The following is a 20,739-nucleotide window of genomic DNA, read 5'->3' as shown; positions in this document are numbered from 1 at the left end:
GGACCAAGAAGCCAATTGTCCTATTACTTTTGGCCCCCTTAACAAGTGGGAGGCACATATGCAAACTGTTGTAATTCCTACACCGTTCACCTGATTTGAATGTGAATACCCTCAAATTAAAGCTGACAGTCTGCAGTTAAAGCACATCTTGTTCATTTCATTTCAAATCCATTGTGGTGGTGTATAGAGCCAAACATGTTACAATTGTGTCGATGTCCCAATAGTAATGGACCTGACTCTATATATATATATATATATATATATATATTCACCGAATGAAGAGGCAGCACTTCCAGTTATTGGTGATAGGGTGACGACCACAAACTTTATTCCCAGTTTGGGGTCGTCACCCTATCACCAATAACTGGAAGTGCTGCCTCTTCATTCGGTGAATATATATGTTGGAGGAAAAGCCAGCCTCTCTGAGGAATCTTGCACCCAGTGCACAACATCTGACTGTGCTGCTGCACTATTTGCGGTATTATATATATATATATATATTATATATATAGTACAGTATATATATATATATATATATATATATATACATATGAATGTATCCATGGATATAGGAATTGTTCTCTAATTCACAGTGCTGACAAGTAATACCTATTGTATATTAGATTGCTATTGTTCAATACAGTGAAGAACCGAGAACAGAGTTTCACTTGAACCAACACAAGGAGAGGAATTCTGTTTTGAAGGCCATTAGAAACATGCAATATTTTGGAGGCAACACCAATACAGGTAGTTACTGCTGTGGAAAAAAAATTTGCTAATCTTTTGTTACAGAATAACGTTTGGGCATTTGTATCCAACATTGATGCCAGTCAACCCCCTGAGCATTTTTTCACAAGTTTCACTCTGCATGACCTGAATCCTGTGTTGTCTGTGTTCTGAGGTCTTTTGATATAGTAGTTAAATCATTTGTAATAAAAAAAAAAAAGTACAGTGTACAAGCTTTCAGTAGAAGTAGCATTGTATTATACTGCAACAATTTTTTTTATTTTTTTAACCACTCTTAGAAACCTTACTTTTGATTCACTTTCATGCTTGTCAATGATGTGTCTCACAACAATTACAGTACTTTACAAACAATTTAGGCAGGTGTGGGAAAAATGCTGCATATAAGAATGCTTTTAAAAATAGATGTGTTAGAAAAAACATAAAAATCTGTTTTAACTATACATATATAATTTTTAACAGTTTGTTTCCCAATAGTGTTAATAGTGTTTATTATTTGTCAGTAAACAAAATGCAAAGTGAATAAACAAAAGAGAAATCTGAATCAAATCAATATTTGATGTGCCATCAAAGCAGCATCAATTCTTCTAGGTACACTTGCACATAGTTTTTGAAGAAACTCAACAGGGAGGCTGTTCCAGATATCTTGAAGAACTACCCACAGATCTGTAGATGTAGGCTTGCTCAAATTCTTTTGTTTTTTCATGTATTCGAAGACAGACTCTACAATGCTGACATCAGGGCTCCGTGGGGGCCATATCATCACCTCCAGCACTCCTTGTTCTTCTTTATGCTGAAGATGAACTGCACATCTTGAAACTCCAGTCTGCTTTGAAATCTTTGCCTGGGAGAGACCTTGCTGATGCAGTATAACCAGGGGCGTAGCTAGAACTGACCGCCAAACACACATTTCTTTGCTACTCCTTCTTCCCATGAAAACCCCACTCGTGGCTATTTTTCGCTATTGGTACCGCTTGTGTGCATATGTAAGTGTGCCAATGTAAGCACTAGCACACAGCGCAGCAGCGGAGCAGAGGGGGCAGGCTGCTATGTACTGCATGCTATAGTACAGGAGGCTGGTAGAGGAAGGAATAGGCCTCCTGTATTATAGCATGCATGCTGTGAAAAATGGAAATGTAAACAAGACCTAAGATCTAATTCCTAATCCACAAGATAGAGGATAAGTATCTGATTGGTGGGGATCTGACTACAGGAAATCAGAATGAGATCACAGTTCCTTTCTAGCAATCGGACCCCAACTGATCAGATACCTTCCCCTATCCTGTGGATAGGGGATACGTTCTTATGGCGGGACAACCACTTACTGTACAAAAAGAAACAATACATTATGATGTATACATTAAAAAAAATATATATATATATATGTCTCTCTCTCTATACATATACAGTCATGTGAAAAAATTAGGACACCCTTTGAAAGCATGTGGTTTTTTGTAACATTTTTAATAAAAGGTTATTTCATCTCCGTTTCAACAATACAGAGAGATTAAAGTAATCCAACTAAACAAAGAAAACTGAAGAAAAGTCTTTTCAAGATCTTCTGTAAATGTCATTCTACAAAAATGCCTATTCTAACTGAGGAAAAAGATAGGACACCCTCACATGTATTCCCTCTTAAATTGGCTCAGATCTCACAAAGGTATATCACACCAGGTGCACATAATTAGTAGATCGTTACTCTGCATGTTGAATGAGGCTTGCCCTATTTAAACCTCAGACATTTAGTTTGGTGTGCTCCTGACTGTTGAAGTGAGAGTGAGCACCATGGTGAGAGCAAAAGAGCTGTCAGAGGACTTCAGAAAAAAGATTGTAGCAGCCTATGAGTCTGGGAAGGGATTTAAAAAGATCTCAAAAGATTTTGAAATCAGCCATTCCACTGTCCGGAAGATAGTCTACAAGTGGACGGCTTTCAAAACAACTGCCAACATGCCCAGGACTGGTCGCCCCAGCAAGTTCACCCCAAGAGCAGACCGCAAGATGCTAAAAGAGGTCTCCAAAAACCCTAAAGTGTCATCTCGAGAACTACAGCAGGCTCTGGCTACTGTTGATGTAGAAGTACATGCCTCTACAATCAGAAAGAGACTGTACAAGTTTAACTTGCATGGGAGGTGTGCAAGGAGGAAACCTTTGCTTTCCAAGAGAAACATCGAGGCCAGACTGACATTTGCCAGAGATAAAGTTGACAAAGACCAGGACTTCTGGAATAATGTTCTTTGGACAGATGAGTCCAAAATTGAATTATTTGGACACAACAGCAGAGGACATGTTTGGCGTAAACCAAACACAGCATTCCAAGAAAAGAACCTCATACCAACTGTGAAGCATGGAGGTGGAAGTGTCATGGTTTGGGGCTGCTTTGCTGCAGCAGGACCTGGTCAGCTCACCATCATAGAATCCACGATGAATTCTACTGTGTATCAGAAGGTGCTTGAAGAACATGTGAGACCATCAGTTAGAAAATTAAAGCTGAAGCGGAACTGGACCATGCAACATGACAATGACCCAAAACATACTAGTAAATCAACCAAAGATTGGCTGAAAAAGAAGAAATGGAGAGTCCTGGAATGGCCAAGTCAAAGTCCAGATTTGAATCCCATTGAGATGCTGTGGGGTGACTTGAAAAGGGCTGTACGTGCAAGAAACCCCTCAAACATCTCACAGCTGAAAAAGTTCTGCATTGAGGAGTGGGGTAAAATTTCCTCAGACCGATGTCGAAGACTGGTAGATGGCTACAAGAACCGTCTCACTGCAGTTATCTCAGCCAAAGGAGGTAACACTCGCTATTAGGGGCAAGGGTGTCCTATCTTTTTCCTCAGTTAGAATAGGCATTTTTGTAGAATGACATTTACAGAAGATCTTGAAAAGACTTTTCTTCAGTTTTCTTTGTTTAGTCGGATTACTTTAATCTCTCTGTATTGTTGAAACGGAGATGAAATAACCTTTTATTAAAAATGTTACAAAAAACCACATGCTTTCAAAGGGTGTCCTAATTTTTTCACATGACTGTATATACATATCTATAGAGAGAGAGAGAGACACACACACACACACACACACATTATATATAGACACATGCACACATGTATATATACATACACACAGAGATATATACACTAAACAAAAATATAAACGCAACACTTTTGGGTTTGCTCCCATTTTTCATGAGCTGAACTCAAAGACATTTTCTACATACACAAAAGACCCATTGCTCTCAAATATTGTTCACAAATCTGTCTAAATCTGTGTTAGTGAACACTTCTCCTTTGCCGAGATAATCCATCCAACCTCACATATGGCATATGAAGGGACTGATTAGACAGCATGAATATTGCAGAGGTGTGTCTTAGACTGCCCACAATAAAAGTCCACTCTGAAATGTGCAGTTTGATCACACAGCACAATGCCATAGATGTTGCAACGTTTGAGGGAGCGTGCAATTGGCATTCTGACTGCAGAAATGTCTACCAGAGTTGTTGCCCGTGCAATGAATGTTAATTTCTCTACCATAAGCTGTCTCCAAAGGCGTTTAAGAGAATTTGGCAGTAGATCCAACCGGCCTCACAACCGCAGACCACGTGTAACCACACCAGCACAGGACCTCCACATCCAGCATGCTCACCTCCATGATCGTCTCAGACCAGCCACCCGGACAGCTGCAGCAAAGAATTACCAAAGAATTGCATTACCAAAGAATTTCTGCACAAACTGTCAGAAACCATCTCAGGGAAGCTTATCTGCATGCTCGTCGTCCTCATCAGGGTCTGGACCTTACTAAAGTTCGTCGTTGTAACCGACTTTCGATGGCGTCTGGCACGTTGGAGAGGCGTTCTGTTCACAGATGAGTCCCGGTTTTCACTGTTTAGGGCAGATGGCAGACAACATGTGTGGCGTCGTGTGGGTGAACGGTTTGCTGACGTCAAAGTTGTGGATTGAGTGGCACATGGTGGTGGTGGGGTTATGGTATGGGCAGGCGTATGTTATAGACAATGAACACAGGTGCATTTTATTGATGGCATTTTGAATGCGCAGAGATACCGTGACGAGATCCTGAGGCCCATTGTTGTGCCATTCATCCACGACCATCACCTCATGTTGCAGCATGATAATGCACGGCCCCACATTGCAAGAATCTGTACACAATTCCTGGAAGCTGAAAACATCCCAGTTCTTGCATGGCCAGCATACTCACCAGACATGTCACCCATTGAGCATGTTTGGGATGCTCTGCATCGGCGTATACAACAGCATGTTCCAGTTCCTGCCAATATTCTGCAACTTCGCACAGCTATTGAAGAAGAGTGGACCAACATTCCACAGGGGCCTTTTATTGTGGGCAGTCTAAGGCACACCTGTGCAATATTCATGCTGTCTAATCAGCACCTTGATATGCCACACCTATGAGGTGGGATGGATTATCTCGGCAAAGGAGAAGTGCTCACTAACACAGATTTAGACAGATTTGTGAACAATATTTAAAAATAATGGGTCTTTTGTGTATGTAAAAAATGTTTCAGATGTTTGAGTTCAGCTCATACAAAATGAGAGCAAAACCGAAAGTGTTGCGTTTATATTTTTGTTCAGTGTATATACAGTGAGGAACAGAAGTATTTGAACACCCTGCGATTTTGCAAGTCCTCCCACTTAGAAATCATAGAGGGATCTGAAATTCACATTGTAGGTACATTCCCACTCTGAGAGACAGAATAAAAAAATTAAAAAAAATCTGGAAATCACCTTGTATGGTTTTTAAAGAACTTATTTGTCTTGCACTGCTGAACAGTGAGTATTTGAACACCTGATAAAATCAGCGCTAATATTTGGTGCAGAAGCCTTTGTTTGCAGTTACAGAGGTCAAACATTTCCTGTAGTTCTTGACCAGGTTTGCACACACTGCAACAGGGATTTTGTCCCACTCCTCCACATAGATCTCCTCTAGATCTGTCAGGTTTCGGGGCTGTCGCTGAGCAACACCGAGTTTCAGCTCCATTCAAAGATATTCTATTGGATTTAGGTCTGGAGACTGGTTAGGCCACTCCAGAACCTTGATATGCTTCTTACGGAGCCACTCCTTGGTTATCCTGGCTGCTGTGCTTCCGGTCATTGTCATGTTGGAAGTCCTAGCCACAACCCATCTTCAATGCTCTGACTGAGGGAAGGAGGTTGTTGCTCAAAATCTCACAATAAATGGCCCCATTTATCCTCTCCTTAATACAGTGCAGTCGTCCTGTCCCCTTCGCAGAAAAGCACCCCCAAAGCATGATGTTACCACCCCCATGCTTCACAGTAGGGATGGTTTTCTTGGGATGCAACTCATCCTTCATTTTCCTCCAAACTTTGGTCTCCTCTGACCACATCACTTTCTCCCATGCCTTCTCTGGATCATCCAGATGGTCATTGGCAAACTTCAGACGGGCCTGAACATGTGATGACTTGAGCAGGGGAACCTTCCGTGCAATGCATGATTTTAAACCATAACAGCATAGTGTTCTACTGACCTTTGAAACTGTGGTCCCAGCGCTCTTCATGTCATTCACTAGCTCCTCCCTTGTAGTTCTGGGCTGATTCCTCACCTTTCTTATCATCAGTGATACCCCACGAGGTGAGATCCTGCATGGAGCCCCAGTCCGAGGGAGACTGACGTAGACTTTAGCCTCTTCCATTTTCTAACAATTGCTCCAACAGTTGATCTATTTTTTAACCAAGCTGCTTGGCAATTGCCCCGTAGCACTTTCCTGCTTTGTGGAGGTCCACAATTTTGTCTCTGGTGTCTTTCGACAGCTCTTTGGTCTTGCCCATGATAATAGTTGGCGCCTGACTGACTTTGGGGTGGACAGGTGTCTTAAAGAACTCAGACAGGTGCTACTAAGTTAGATTAATGAGTGGAGTAGAGGTGGACTTTTTAAAGGCACAGTAACATGTCTTTGAGAGTCTTGCTGTTTCTCGGGCCCTTCCCTCCATTTTAGTTTAATTTTGTATTTTGTATGAAGAGGCTGCGGTTCTTCGTGAGTGTCACAGTCTCTTCCTAGGCCATTTGACATCATATTCATCGTTCACATGGCCTAGGTGCAGCTCAATCCTATCTGAGTGATTGGGGCTGAGCTGCAATACCAATCACAGCCACTATACAATGGACAGTGCTGTGCTTGGTAAAGAGCAAAGAGGCTGCAGTGTTCACTGGAACATCGTGGTCTCCTCAAAAAGATAATTGGTGGGGGTGCCAGGAGTTGGATCACCACCATCTCAAAACTCTCTGAGTACAGATGTCATAGATGTTACCTGCAGTCAGGGCCTTTGTCAGCAGCCGGCATACCCGGGCAAGTTCCAGAGCCCACTGTGCTTCTATAAGCGCTTCCATCAATTCAGATGGAAGCGCTCATTGCTGGAGTGCAGGGAGCTGCAGTCCATTCACTTACGCAGCTTCAGACTGGAGCAAGGGAGCATCCTCTGATGGGCCCTCTGATAATCACATGAGGCTGGCTGCTACTGTCCTCCTTACAAGCTTCTGTGCTGCGGAACTTCAGACACGCCCCCTCTTCACTCCAGCAGAGAAGACATGTTGCCCTACCAGCTTCAGACACGCCCCCTCTACACAGGACGTGCTGCCTGAGGAGGAGAGAGACCCCAGCAGCTGGAGCAGAAGTGTGAAGACAGTCTGTGAGTGAGTCTGCACTGTGACTGTCTATTCTCTGTGGGACAGGAAAGGTGGGGGATGGGGTCAGGGGATTCTTCAAGCTGCTGCTGGATGCTGTAGTAGACCAGCAGCTTCATGCTATTTAGTTGTTTTACTGCCTTATTCAGCAGTTTGCCTCCATGACACCTGCCCCTGCCCCACATATCCTGTCGTATCTCATTCTCATGGAGCCCTTGCTGTCACCTATCCTCCCTCATGTAGCCAGAGCTCCTGTTCCACCCTCCTATTGCTGCCCTGCACAGACCTCCTGCCACTACTTCTTATATGAATCCCCCTCAGAGCCCTTTTCACCTATTTGCTGTGTCCACCCCTCTTGTCCACCCAGGGCCCCTGTCTCACTCATCTGCCTCTCATTATGGTGGTGTCTAAACCGCATGCACCATAAGGACCTTTTAACATCACAGGGTCACGTGACTGTGCCCCCCCACCCGTACTGTGCCCCCTAATACCCTGCATTGTTCCCTCTTACCATACCCTGTACAGTGCCCCTAGTCATTCCCTATACTGTGCCCTTTTATACCCTTTATACCCCATATAGTAATTTCCCCACACTGCCCCCATATAGTAATTTCCCCCACACTGCCCCCATATAGTAATTTCCCCCACACTGCCCCCATATAGTAATTTCCCCCACACTGCCCCCATATAGTAATTTCCCCCACACTGCCCCATATAGTAATTTCCCCCACACTGCTACCATATAGTAATTTTCCCCACACTTCCACCATATATCAATTTTCCCACACTGCTACCATATAGTAATTTCCCCCACACTACCCCCATATAGTAATTTTCCCCACACTGCCCCCATATAGTAATTTCCCCCACACTGATACCATATAGTAATTTCCCCCACACTACTCCCATATAGTAATTTCCCCCACACTACTCCCATATAGTAATTTCCCCCACACTACTCCCATATAGTAATTTCCCCCACACTGCCCCCATATAGTAATCTGCCCCCACACTACTCCCATATAGTAATTTCCCCCACACTGCCCCCATATAGTAATTTTCCCCACACTGCCCCCATATAGTAATTTTCCCCACACTGCCCCCATATAGTAATTTCCCCCACACTGATACCATATAGTAATTTTCCCCACACTGCCCCCATATAGTAATTTCCCCCACACTACTCCCATATAGTAATTTCCCCCACACTGCCCCCATATAGTAATCTGCCCCCACACTACTCCCATATAGTAATTTCCCCCACACTGCCCCCATATAGTAATTTTCCCCACACTGCCCCCATACAGTAATTTTCCCCACACTGCCCCCATATAGTAATTTCCCCCACACTGATACCATATAGTAATTTTCCCCACACTGGCCCCATATAGTAATTTTCCCCACACTGCCCCATTAAGTAATTTGCCCCCACGTAATCATTTGCACCTACTGTCCCTGCAGTAATTTGTCCTCCTCTGTCCCCCAAAGTTGGCACACATAAAAAATAAAAATAAATAAACGCTAATACTTACCTGTGTCCTGGATGGTAAGTAAGGCACGCGTACATCAAAGCCCTGGGCCTCGACACAGATGTGCGATAACGTCATTACGTCATTAACCTACGACGGGCTTTTACTACTAGGCCTGAAGCCTATGGCGGTGATCGGCGGCGGGACAGGAAACTATACGCTTCTGTGCCCTGCTTCTGCGAACACCTCTATTATAATCCACCATTGCTGCAGACATTCTTCCCTCACCCTCCGTTTTGACTCAGTAGTGAGGAGGGAAGTCAGTTGCAGCATGTGAAGTTGGGGGGGAGGCAGTGATTAACGGAGCACAGTGAATTTAAGGTGGTATAAGCTGGCTGCAGCTGCTAAGTGTAGGGAAAATCGAGAACAGCTGCAGCCTGTCCCTGCTTCCTGATCTGTTACTGCTTGACATCACTAGATACTGAGTTCTCAGGCCTGTACACTTCTTCGATAGCACGGCACAGCATGCGAATCACGTGTTCTGCTACTTGCTGAGCAGCGAAGATGATTAGTGCGCATGCTCTTGCTGAAGCCAATGATGCCTCCTCATCTGGGTGTAGTGATGTCAACGGCGCATGCACACTAATTTTCTTTGCTGCTTGGCAAACTGCAGAAGACATGGTATGCACGCTATGTTAGCAAACAAGCATGCAAATGCGAGAACTCAGCGTCTAGCGCTGTCAATCTAAGGGGGTGTCTTTGAAGAATTGGAGGAGTCTGTATTGTGCACCAGGGGCGTTGTTGGAGCACTGCTCAAACCACATAAACCCACCTCTTGGTGCTCCAATAGATTATTTACATAAAAGTAAAAATTTGGTAAAAGTCAAGTATCATTTTACTCGTCATCAACCCTACAGGCTATATGCCTGGTTTAATACGGTTGATACTGGTCAGAGCCTCTTTAACCATTGTCCTAAAACTTTAATTTTATTATTTTATCAACATTAAAAAGATGTTACTATGCCTCATATTCTGGCATAATATCTGAAAAAAATATAAAATTAAACCAGTTTGGGTATTTTACCCTCTTTTTTTTGAATCAGGGAATTTGAATGTGAAATAATAAAAAGAATGAAGAAAAAGAATGAACAGTATAATCAATCAATACAACAATAATGAATGGTATAATGAGTTTGCTAAACTTCTTAGACATGGAAGAAGCCAGGTATATATGTATACTAAATGGACTAAAGTACTTGGAGATGCCTCTTAATCATTAACCCTCGCTGAAGGCTCAGAGACCTGTGACAAGTTCCATTAGAGTCTTGCCTGTGGAAAGGCTTTATAGGAACATAGTGAATATACCATAGGTTGCAGTGTTAAATAATTTCAGTCTATAGGAGAAGTAATCAAGTGATCACATGTTCAAGTCCCCTAGTAGGACTTAAAGTAAGTAAGAAAAAGTGTAAATAAGTGTAAAAGAAAGTTTTTAAAAATATGAAAAAAATATAAAAATTCAAATCATCCCCCTTTCTCTGTCTTAAAAATAAAATAAAAATGAAGTAAAATCAGCGCATGCGCAGTTCAGATCTCAGGGCAGGTTAGCCAGGCATCAGATCAGTGGGGATTCTTGGCCTTGTCAATCATTGTGGTAGAGGGAGTAGCAACAGGGGAGAGGAGAGGAAGAGGTGAAGCAGTGCTTTGAGGGGGTAGCGCAGCCCCTGCAAGTACCTCATTAGCATATTTATAAAAGCATGAATTTCTCTGCAGCGGAACATCTAATTACAGCAAGAGAGAGGTCATTACACTCACCACGATAAACCTTACCAGGCAGTATGTCTGGTTTAGGCTACTTTCACACTAGTATTTTTACTGGATCCGGCAAGGTTCAGCAAAAATGCTTTCGTTACTGATAATACAATATCTGCATCTGTTATGAATAGATCCGGTTGTATTATCTTTAACATGGCCAAGATGGATCCGTCATGAACCCCATTGAAAGTCAATGGAGGACGGATCTGTTTTCTATTGTGGCAGAGAAAACAGATCCCCATTGACTTACATTGTTGGTCATGCCGGATCCGTCTTGCTCCGCATCCCAGGACCAAAAGCAAACTACAATATGTTGCGGTTTGCTCTCCGGTATGGGAACGCAACTAAATAGAACGGAATGCAATGAATCGGGACAAAACTGAAGCGTTTTTTTTTCTCGGTATTGAGACCCTATGATGGATCTCAATACTGGAAAACTAAAACGCTAGTGTGAAAGTAGCCTTAATAGGGTTGATTATGCTGACAGATGTTCTTTAAGGAGTTTGTATGGATAAAATATACCGTAGGTAGGGTTTGGACAACCCTGAATAGAATAATGTCAGTATAATCATCGTGAAGTGAAGCTAGTATAAGAGATTTGTAATATCATCCTCTCTTTACTCCTATCACAGCAAATGTGTAGCATAAGTTAGGACAATGTGCAGGATGGAGTTGGGACAATGGGAACCATTTACATGATAAGACGAGCACCATCTTAATGAGTTGAATAAGATTAAAGCACATCGGTCTGAATTACTAAGGCACCATAAACACCAACAATATGTGATACATAGAAAATAACTCTTACTTTATACATTTATTTATTCCTCCCTGTAGATTCATTGACTGCAAAATCTCCATCTTGCTTTTAATGGAATAGCATTTTTTTAACAGTAATTACAATTTAAGTTTTAGGACTCTTTAGAGACTTTATGGCTGTGGTTTTGCAGTAATTGATGTGGTAATACTGCACAGTTTAGTACTTGTTACTGTGGAGGGGTAAACCTGAATTGTTCGGTACAGAATTTTTTTAAATCACAGTTACCTCATAAGCATTTATAAATAATGTATTTACCTATAAATATCTATATTATATATATATATATATATATATATAATATGCATAATACAATAATATATAAATAGTCTATAAATGTTGTTAAGGTCGAGGCATTGGACACGTTCTAAAGGAGATGTTTCAAGTATCTCAAGGAATGAGGCCTTCATCTCCTCATGTGATGGTGTTGGTGACTGATGGACGATCACAGGATAATGTGATGCAGCCTTCAAGAGTGGCCCATGCCTTAGGTAATGTAATTTTTATTTTACATGGTGATCTAAATGAATTATTTGACATGATAACTTAAATCCATCGTTGCCAAGTCTTCAAGTTCCAAATTTATTTTATTAATATACATTCAATTTGTATAGATGTGTAGGAGTTGTCTGTTTCGGCAATCCCTACTTGTTAGAAAGCTCCCTTTGCCGGGGACTCCCAGTGATCAGCTGTAATCTGTGGCGAAACCTGAATGTAAACATGCAACATGTGGTACCTTTTAAGAAACTCATATTCACCTGAACCCTGGTGCTCTGTTCCGGCAACCTAGCTCCCTTCAGTGGTCTTCTGGTCCTTATACTGAAAACTTCTGGATCGACAAGGTCACATATGCTTCTGCAGCCTATGACTGGTCTCAGTGGTGACATGTCCCCAAATGTCATGTCACTGCTGGGTGACATGCAACTTGGAGATATACTACCACTGAGGCCTATTATTGGCTGCAGTGGCATACATGACCCCATCATCCAGAAGTTTACAAAATGGGGACTGTTAATGGTATCAAGAGAGCTGGAACAGGGTGGCAGGGAACAGGTGAGTATCAGTTTTCAAGATGTACAACACACTGCCTAAAAAGGCCAAAAAGCTTGACAACCCCTTTAAGCATTACATTGTGCCTATTCAAATAAATGGGATGTCTTTGAAATGCTGGACAGGAGTGATGTTTATTTTTACCTCTCTCCAATCTGGCCGAGGCGTGAGGATTATGAACAGACGATCCCCATATATTAAGTTAGAATTCCCTATTTGGGTAAATGAAAATGGGTTTTCCAAACAGGATTGATAATAACTGATAATGATGTTCTTTCTTATCTATTATTTCATCTTCGCTGTTACAATATTTCACATAATGCATTATTGTTAGTGTACTTATTATGGAAATATTAGGGAAATACATTGATGGACATCTTGCAATATGAGCTGTGTGAAATGAAAAAGGCGTAATACAGAAGATTTGAGTCACATTTCTCATGGAACAATAAAAAGCATGTACTTTACATACACACAATTGTGACACAAATATCATTTATTTTCTAGCTATCTAAAAGAGAAGTACTGCAATCTTGAGGATGACATTAATCCATAGCGTACATCTAAAAGTGTGAAATGTTTTAAAATATTTTTCTTTACAGTATGCAAATAGGTGCATTAAGTGTACTTTTCTATTTCATCACGTAATTATACCCACACCATTTGTGAAATTATGCATCTTACCATTTATTTCTTTTTTTTAAATTGCACATTCTTCTTCTTGCTGTTTAAAGTGCTATTACACGTTTGCATCTCTTGAGATGATTAGACTTTCACTACATTTTCAGCTTGGTTAATCAGCTTTCTTATGATGCCATTGGAAGATCTGTGTGTAATTAAAATGGTTGTTCACTAGTTTATAATAACAATGTTCAAACACACTATTAGGGTTCAGTGAGATCTATTGAGATAATAGAGCGCTTCTTATTCCTTCCCATAGGAATCAGAATGATTGCTGTTGGAGTAGGAGCTGCAGATATGGATGAGCTGCGGGCTGTAATGATGAACCGTAATTTAGAGGACATCTTTTTTGTCAGCTCCTTTGACGACTTTCCAACAATTGTACATGAGCTTATAGAGGCGATATGTGCTGAAAGTGAAAAGCCAGTAAAAATGCAGCCTGCAGAGGTAAGGCCCTAGTGTGAGATACTGTCCTGATTAGGGTGTTTCAACATGGCGAAAAATACACATTGGAATTGGAAAAATCTGACATGCCGCGAAATCCTTGGCAGATACCCTTGGATTTCAGCAGCTGATTTGAAATTTGAATGCTGCAGATCCGACCACGGATTAACCCCATTCAATGAAACTAATCCACATGTGGTCACCTGCCATGTTTTCCACATCCATAACATTTCCATTATATTTGAGAGAGGTTGAAGAAGAATTATGCAAAAGTTTAAATTAAAATAATATGCAAAATATGCAACTTTACCACCATAGTATGGCATAATTTATGCATTCAATACACTACCAAAACTGACAGCTCAACAGTGAAATCTAGTATCCTTAGGCCTCATGCACACGAATGTATTTTGTTTCCGTGTCCATTCCGTTTTTTTTGTGTGGATAGGATGCAAAATTCATTTCAATAGTTCCGCAAAAAATGCGGACAGCACACTGTGTGCTGTCCGCATCAGTATGTTTGTTCTGTAGCCCCGCAAAAAAAAAAAGAACATGTCCTATTCTTGTCCGTTTTAGGCATTGTTACAATGGATCCGCAAAAAAAAAAAAAAATGGATGGCATAAGGATGTCATCCCTTTTTTTTCCGTGGATCCGCAAAACACATACGGTCGTGTGCATGTAGCCTTAAGCAATATTGCTTTTCATCTGTTCCAGAGATGGATATAATTGTGACTGATTAATTTGAAATTCCTTCTGTTTAGATTAAAGGGGTTTTCCGGGTAGTATAATATAGTTGACATATTGGCAGTATAGATCATCAGTATCAGATCAGTGGGGGTCCGAGTCCCAGCAAGCCTGCCAATCAGCTGTTTGAAAGGGACGTAGAGCTTAGATGAGCACTGTAGACTCCTCACGGTATGCCAAGCACAATGCTATAAATTGTAGTGGCTTTACTTGGTATTGCAGCCTAGGCCTATTCACTTGAATGAGACTAACCTGAAAAAAGGCTATGTGACCAATTATCGTGATTTCACTGGCCTAGGAAGAGCGCTACAGCCTCTTCAGACAGCTGATAACTCGGGGTGCCATGAGTCATCAGTAGTAATAAGTTTTCACTCTGACAGTGTACTTAAAGAGAACCTGTCACCACATAATGCAATGCAATCTGCAGGCACCATGTCATAAAGCAGGATAAGCTGAGCAGATTGATATATAGTTTTGTGGAAAACTTTATAATTTATACATTTATTACTCTGCTCTTTCTATACTTAAGACTATCTCCATATACAGATATCAGGGACAGCTATCTCTGTATATGCACTGACACATAGAATACTATCACTCAATGATAACACCTCCTCCATTTACAACTATCAGCGAATAACTACAAACTCTGTATACACACTTACACAGAGAATGCCATCAATCACTGATAACACCTCCTCTGTGTACAGCTATTAGTGACTGACATCTATCTCTGTATACACACATACACATAGAAAGCTATCAATCACTGATAACACCTCCCCCTATACAGCTATCAGTGACTGACAGCTATCTCTGTATACACACTTACAAAGAGAATACAATTAATCTCTGATAAACACCTCCCCGTGTACAGCTATCTCTGTATACACACTTATACAGAGAATGCCATCAATCACTGATAACATCTCCCCAGTGTACAGCTATCAGTGACTGACAGCTATGTATGCACACTTACACAGAGAATACTATTAATGACTGATAACACCTCCCCATGAACAGCTATCAGTGACTGACTGCTATCCATGTATACACACTTACATAGAGAATACTATTAATCACTGATAACACCTCCCCCTATACAGCTATCAGTGACTGACAGCTATCTCTGTATACACATTTACATAAAGAATACTATCAATCACTGATAACATCTCCCCTGTGTACAGCTATCAGTGGCTGACAGCTATCTCTCTATACAAACTTATACAGGGAATGTTATCAAACACATAACACTTCCCCGTGTACAACTACCAGTGACTGACAGCTATCTCTGTGTACACACTTACACAGAGAATACTATCAATCTCTGATAACAACTCCTGTCAGTGAATATCTATACACACTTACACAGAGAATGCTATCATTCACTGAGAACACCTCCCCCATGTACAGCTACAGATGTAGCCGAGCTAAACTTGATGGTTAACGCGTGAAGTAAACAATGGCAAGAAAATGTTAACTGACCTTTTCAAAGGATTTCAATGGCTTTTGTCACGAGATAACAGAGTAAATATTAGCTCAGCTACATCTATATCAGTGACTGTCAGCTATCTCTGTATACACACTTACACAGAGAATACAATCAATCAGTGATTTCACCTCCCTCGTGTACAGCTATCAGTGACTGAGAGCTATCTATGTATACACACTTACACAGAGAATGCTATCAATCACTGATAACACTCTCCCCTGTGTACAGCTATCAGTGACTGACAGCTATCTCTGTATACACACTTACACAGAGAATGCTATCACTGATAACACCTCCCTCTGTACAACTATCAGTGACTGACAGCTATCTCTGTATACACACTTACACAGAGAATGCTATCACTGATAACACCTCCCTCTGTACAACTATCAGTGACTGACAGCTATCTCTGTATACACACTTACACAGAGAATACTATCAATCACTCATAAGACCTCCCCATGTACAGCTATCAGTGTCTGACAGCTAACTCTGCATACACAGTTACACAAAGAATGCTATCAATTACTGATAAGACCTCCCCTGTGTACAGCTATCCGTGACTGACAGCTATCTCTGCATACACAGTTACACAAAGAATGCTATCAATTACTGATAAGACCTCCCCCATGTACAGCTATCAGTGGCTGACAGCTATCTATGTATACACACTTACACATAGAACACCATCAATCATTGATAACACCTCCTGCGTGTAGAACTATCAGTGACTGACAGCTATCTCTGTATACACACTTCCTGCATACGACTGTATGTATTTTACGGATGACATCCGTGTGCATTCCGTATCTTGCAGAACGGAGCAGCTGGCCCCTAATAGAACAGTACTATCCTTGTCCGTAATGCGGACAATAACAGGACATGTTCTATTTTTAGCGGAATGGAAATACGGACATACACACAGAGTAACTTCAGTTTTTTTTTGCGACCCTGGTTGAATGGTTCCGCTTACGGTCCACAAAAAAAACGGAATGGACACAGAAAGAAAATACGTTTGTGTGCATGAGGCCTGACAGACAGCTATCTCTATACACGCACATAGACCGCCATCAATCACTGATAACACCTCCCCAGTGACTGACAGCTATCTCTGTATACACACACAGAGAATGCTATTAATCACTGATAGGATGGCTCCGTGTACAACTGAAGTAAAAAAAAAAAACATACTTAAATATATAAATTATTAAGTTTTACTGTATCTTTCCAATAAAACGCTATATCAATCTGCTCAGCTCCTCCTGCTCTATAACATGCTGTCTGCCGATTGTACTACAGTTTATTGGTGACAGTTTCCCATTAATTAAGACTACTATTACCTAAAATCATGTCAGAATATCTGCTTTTATAAAGAATTGAATGGGTCATTTATTAAGACTAGCGTCTTAATAAGCCTCTGAACTGACGGTGGATCAGCTGAAGTTATGTAGAGTCGCCGTCCTCTACATAACTCCGGAGTATCCAAGCGCCAGCCTAAATGTAAGCCAGCTTCCTTGCTGGCTTACATTTAGACCATTTTTTAAGCCTACAACAGGCATAGAAAATAATTAATCAGATGGGCCTGTCTGCCTGTCCCCTTCCCTGCCCACGCCCAGTTTTTTAGACCTGGCATGAGTGGGGAAAAGTCGCAGATGGCAGTGAAATCCACAAAAAATGACTAATATTCAATTCCTTTTAAAATAATTAAAATTTTATTGAATATTATTAGAATACAATTTAATTCATAATAACTGTAGGTAATCTATAAAGTAGTGCCATAATACAATCACCATTCATAACTACATAGTGCCAATAAGGATGCCAAAGACCTATAATTGCTCACATCTATTTCATGTATAAACAGTAATTTAGTATATCCACTCAATATGCTGGGTAGGTTACACATATGTTGGACCATTACAAGCCGCCTCCAGACCATACCCAGAATTATTGCACACTTCACCTCATTAAAACATGATTCCTATAAATGTGGTAAACTATAATATAATATGACAAAACTCTTTTTGTCAGTAACATACCAAGGTGAAGGTGTAAAATGGCGAACTTCCCCTCAACGCGCGTTTCGCGGTATTGCTTCTTCAGGAGGAGACACTGATAACTAAAAGATTGCAGTAAAAGTAACCTTTGCGATGCAATTTGCGCCAGAAATACACCCAATATAGACGTATTTCTGAATGTAAATGAATCCCTATCACATATCAAGATGACTTCAAATATTCGCTTTTTTTGTAGTCTATCAAGACAGAGACGGAAAATGAAGAGAAACCTCCCAAGCAGCCAGTGGGACCATGTACATCAACATGTTCAAAAGTAATTTACTGCTCATCTACAAGTACATTCGTATTGTTTTTGCAGAGCAGGCCATACACATAATAGACAGTTCTTATGTATGCTGCATCATACTGTGTATTTTTAGTGAAAAAAGGTGCTAATTTAGTGTATGTTTCAGAATGCTGGAAGGAGTGCTGAAAAGTTGGCAACCAGCTGGCACCACATTTTATTTGGGGTATATGTTTTCAAAGTGATTTAGTTTAATGTCTTACGCTGGAATAAGCAACTTAATAGCAACCATGTCTTTGTTGTGTCATTTAGATTTTAAAAGATATAATTTAATTCATACATATATTTTTATTCTGCAGGGTCAAAAGGGGGAACAGGTACGTTTTGGAATGTATGGAATTTCTAAAACGAATTTTCTGTGTGTGAGAATACTCTCTTCCGAAGTCTATAGATCCAAATGTGCATTTCACAATAGAATTTTATGCTTATTTTTTTCCTACAGGGTGAAAAAGGACCTCCAGGACAGAATGTATGTTGATAATGGTATTATATCTTTAAATACTGCATTGTGGCTCATGCACATGCCTGTATTGCGGCCCCCAATGCACTGGATCCGTTGCGGCAGCTGCACGGATGGTGTCCGTGCATTGGGGCCCCCTATGCACAGAACAGCTGAACAACGGCCGAGTGAATAAGCCCTCAATGTATTTCGATATTTCAATATTAAAGAAGAATCCATTGTATTCACCATTTGGGGTCTCACATTTGCATAAAATGTAAAATAACTGTGTAAAGTGTGCTCAATTTATCCTCTACTGACTTTAATTTAGACTTTTATGTATAGACATGTATGATTACCGTTTTACCATAAATATATACTACATTGTGCCTTTACCTTTATGTATTTGATATATTAATTTTTTTCTAAAGATTTTCACAGGTCTACAGACTGGGGGCCTGGACCTCTTCAACATGAACTCAAAAGGAGAGAAAGGAGAACGGGTAATGTGAGATTGACATTGCTAAGTGAATATGTTCAAAACATATTAGAAACCTGTTTATTCTATAATGGATATCATTTGATACAGTATATCCAGACTGAAATATAACTACTTTCACAAGGGAGTCATGGCGATGTGCAGATGTTTTTTTCTGCTCCTGTTTTCATGACCTGATTTATGTCCAAATGGAAGACGTAGAAGCCAAACAAAGCAACATTTTTAATTAAACCTAAATTGAAAGATGTTTTTAAATGTAAAATACACACACACCATTCAAAATGAATAAACATATTGATACAAAAATGGCATACTCAATAAAACTATTGTGTTCAAGACATGCACTTTACAACTCATTACTTTCTCATATGTACTAATTTTAAGAAGATTTAAAAATGATTTCTGAAAATATAATTAGTTTATTATATTTTCTTATATTATGTGCTTTTCTAAAAGAATCCACCACTAAATATTAATTCTTCTAGGGTCTACCTGGCCAAGACGGGGTTCCCGGCCTTCCAGGACGTCCTGGTAGAACAGGACCTCCAGGTCCACCAGGTTTGATGGTGAATACATAATAATTCCAATCTATGTATGCAATTGTTTTTGTGTGCTTTTATGAAAATACAAAAAGGGCAAATGGGCAGTGGTTGAAGTCAGGATATAAATCCTTTTGTTATTCTTGCAATATGCCATAGCATTCTGACTTCTTGGCTTTTTTTCCTGCACAGTGTTGCTTTTGTCCACCCACTGTTCATGGGTCTGCAACACAGCTACTTGTGTCCTGAGCTCGCTAATTCCTAGCGATATGCCATCACTCACACATACATATTATATATATATATATATATATAGTGTAACAAGAATCCCAATGGATTTATCCCATTGGTTTATTCTTCTGTGTACAAACAGCGATGTTTCAGTCCTATAACAGGAACCTTCTCAAGCCTGTGATACGACTGAAACATTGCAGTTTGTGCATTGAATAATAAACAACTACAAAAACTAGAAAAGGTGAATAGGGTATGCGTCCTTATGCACTAGTAAGCAAATATAAGTGAAAACAGGACGCTAAAACAAAATAATAAATATTTTATTAATGTATTTTGTTGTAATACAGGGGTATATACTCAACTACTGCAGAAGCAGCAAAATAAATCTAACTCCAATTGTGGGTCCACACCTGAACCAATTGGCAGGCGGTAAAAGGCCACCATATGGCGAGGGATGGATCCAACAACTAAAACCCACCAACACTGGAGGGGCTAAGTTAGCACCGGTGCCAGATGTAGATACCGGGTAACTGGTACTATCAGGTAGATACCTAGTGTGGAATTCACAGATATCTTTCCTAACAGTGAATGTCAGCGCGCATACATTCACTGCACTAACATAGTACAGGTGCAGGATATGGATCGGGCAAAGACAATTAGCTCCACTAGGTGTAACTGGGGCTCTGAATACATCATTGTCAGTGGATGCCTACAGCCTCGGTTAAATATACAGCCGAGAG

General features: G+C 40.6%; 1 protein-coding gene across 1 annotated transcript in view; it reads left to right on the top strand.

The window, feature by feature from the left end:
• The window catches only part of LOC122925784 (collagen alpha-1(VII) chain-like), a 556,601-nt gene that overhangs the window by 73,478 nt on the left and 462,384 nt on the right, over positions 1–20,739 (top strand). The window contains 8 exon segments of the mRNA XM_044277135.1: positions 624–747; positions 11,860–12,003; positions 13,503–13,690; positions 18,181–18,258; positions 18,588–18,605; positions 18,731–18,757; positions 19,159–19,230; positions 19,712–19,792. Coding sequence (XP_044133070.1) covers positions 624–747; positions 11,860–12,003; positions 13,503–13,690; positions 18,181–18,258; positions 18,588–18,605; positions 18,731–18,757; positions 19,159–19,230; positions 19,712–19,792 — 732 coding nt within the window.

Source organism: Bufo gargarizans, chromosome 2, assembly GCF_014858855.1.
Source record: "Bufo gargarizans isolate SCDJY-AF-19 chromosome 2, ASM1485885v1, whole genome shotgun sequence".
NCBI classification, from domain to species: Eukaryota; Metazoa; Chordata; class Amphibia; order Anura; family Bufonidae; genus Bufo; species Bufo gargarizans.
The sequence above is the reverse complement of the archived record's forward strand: the minus strand, read 5'-3'. Positions and strand labels throughout refer to the sequence as shown.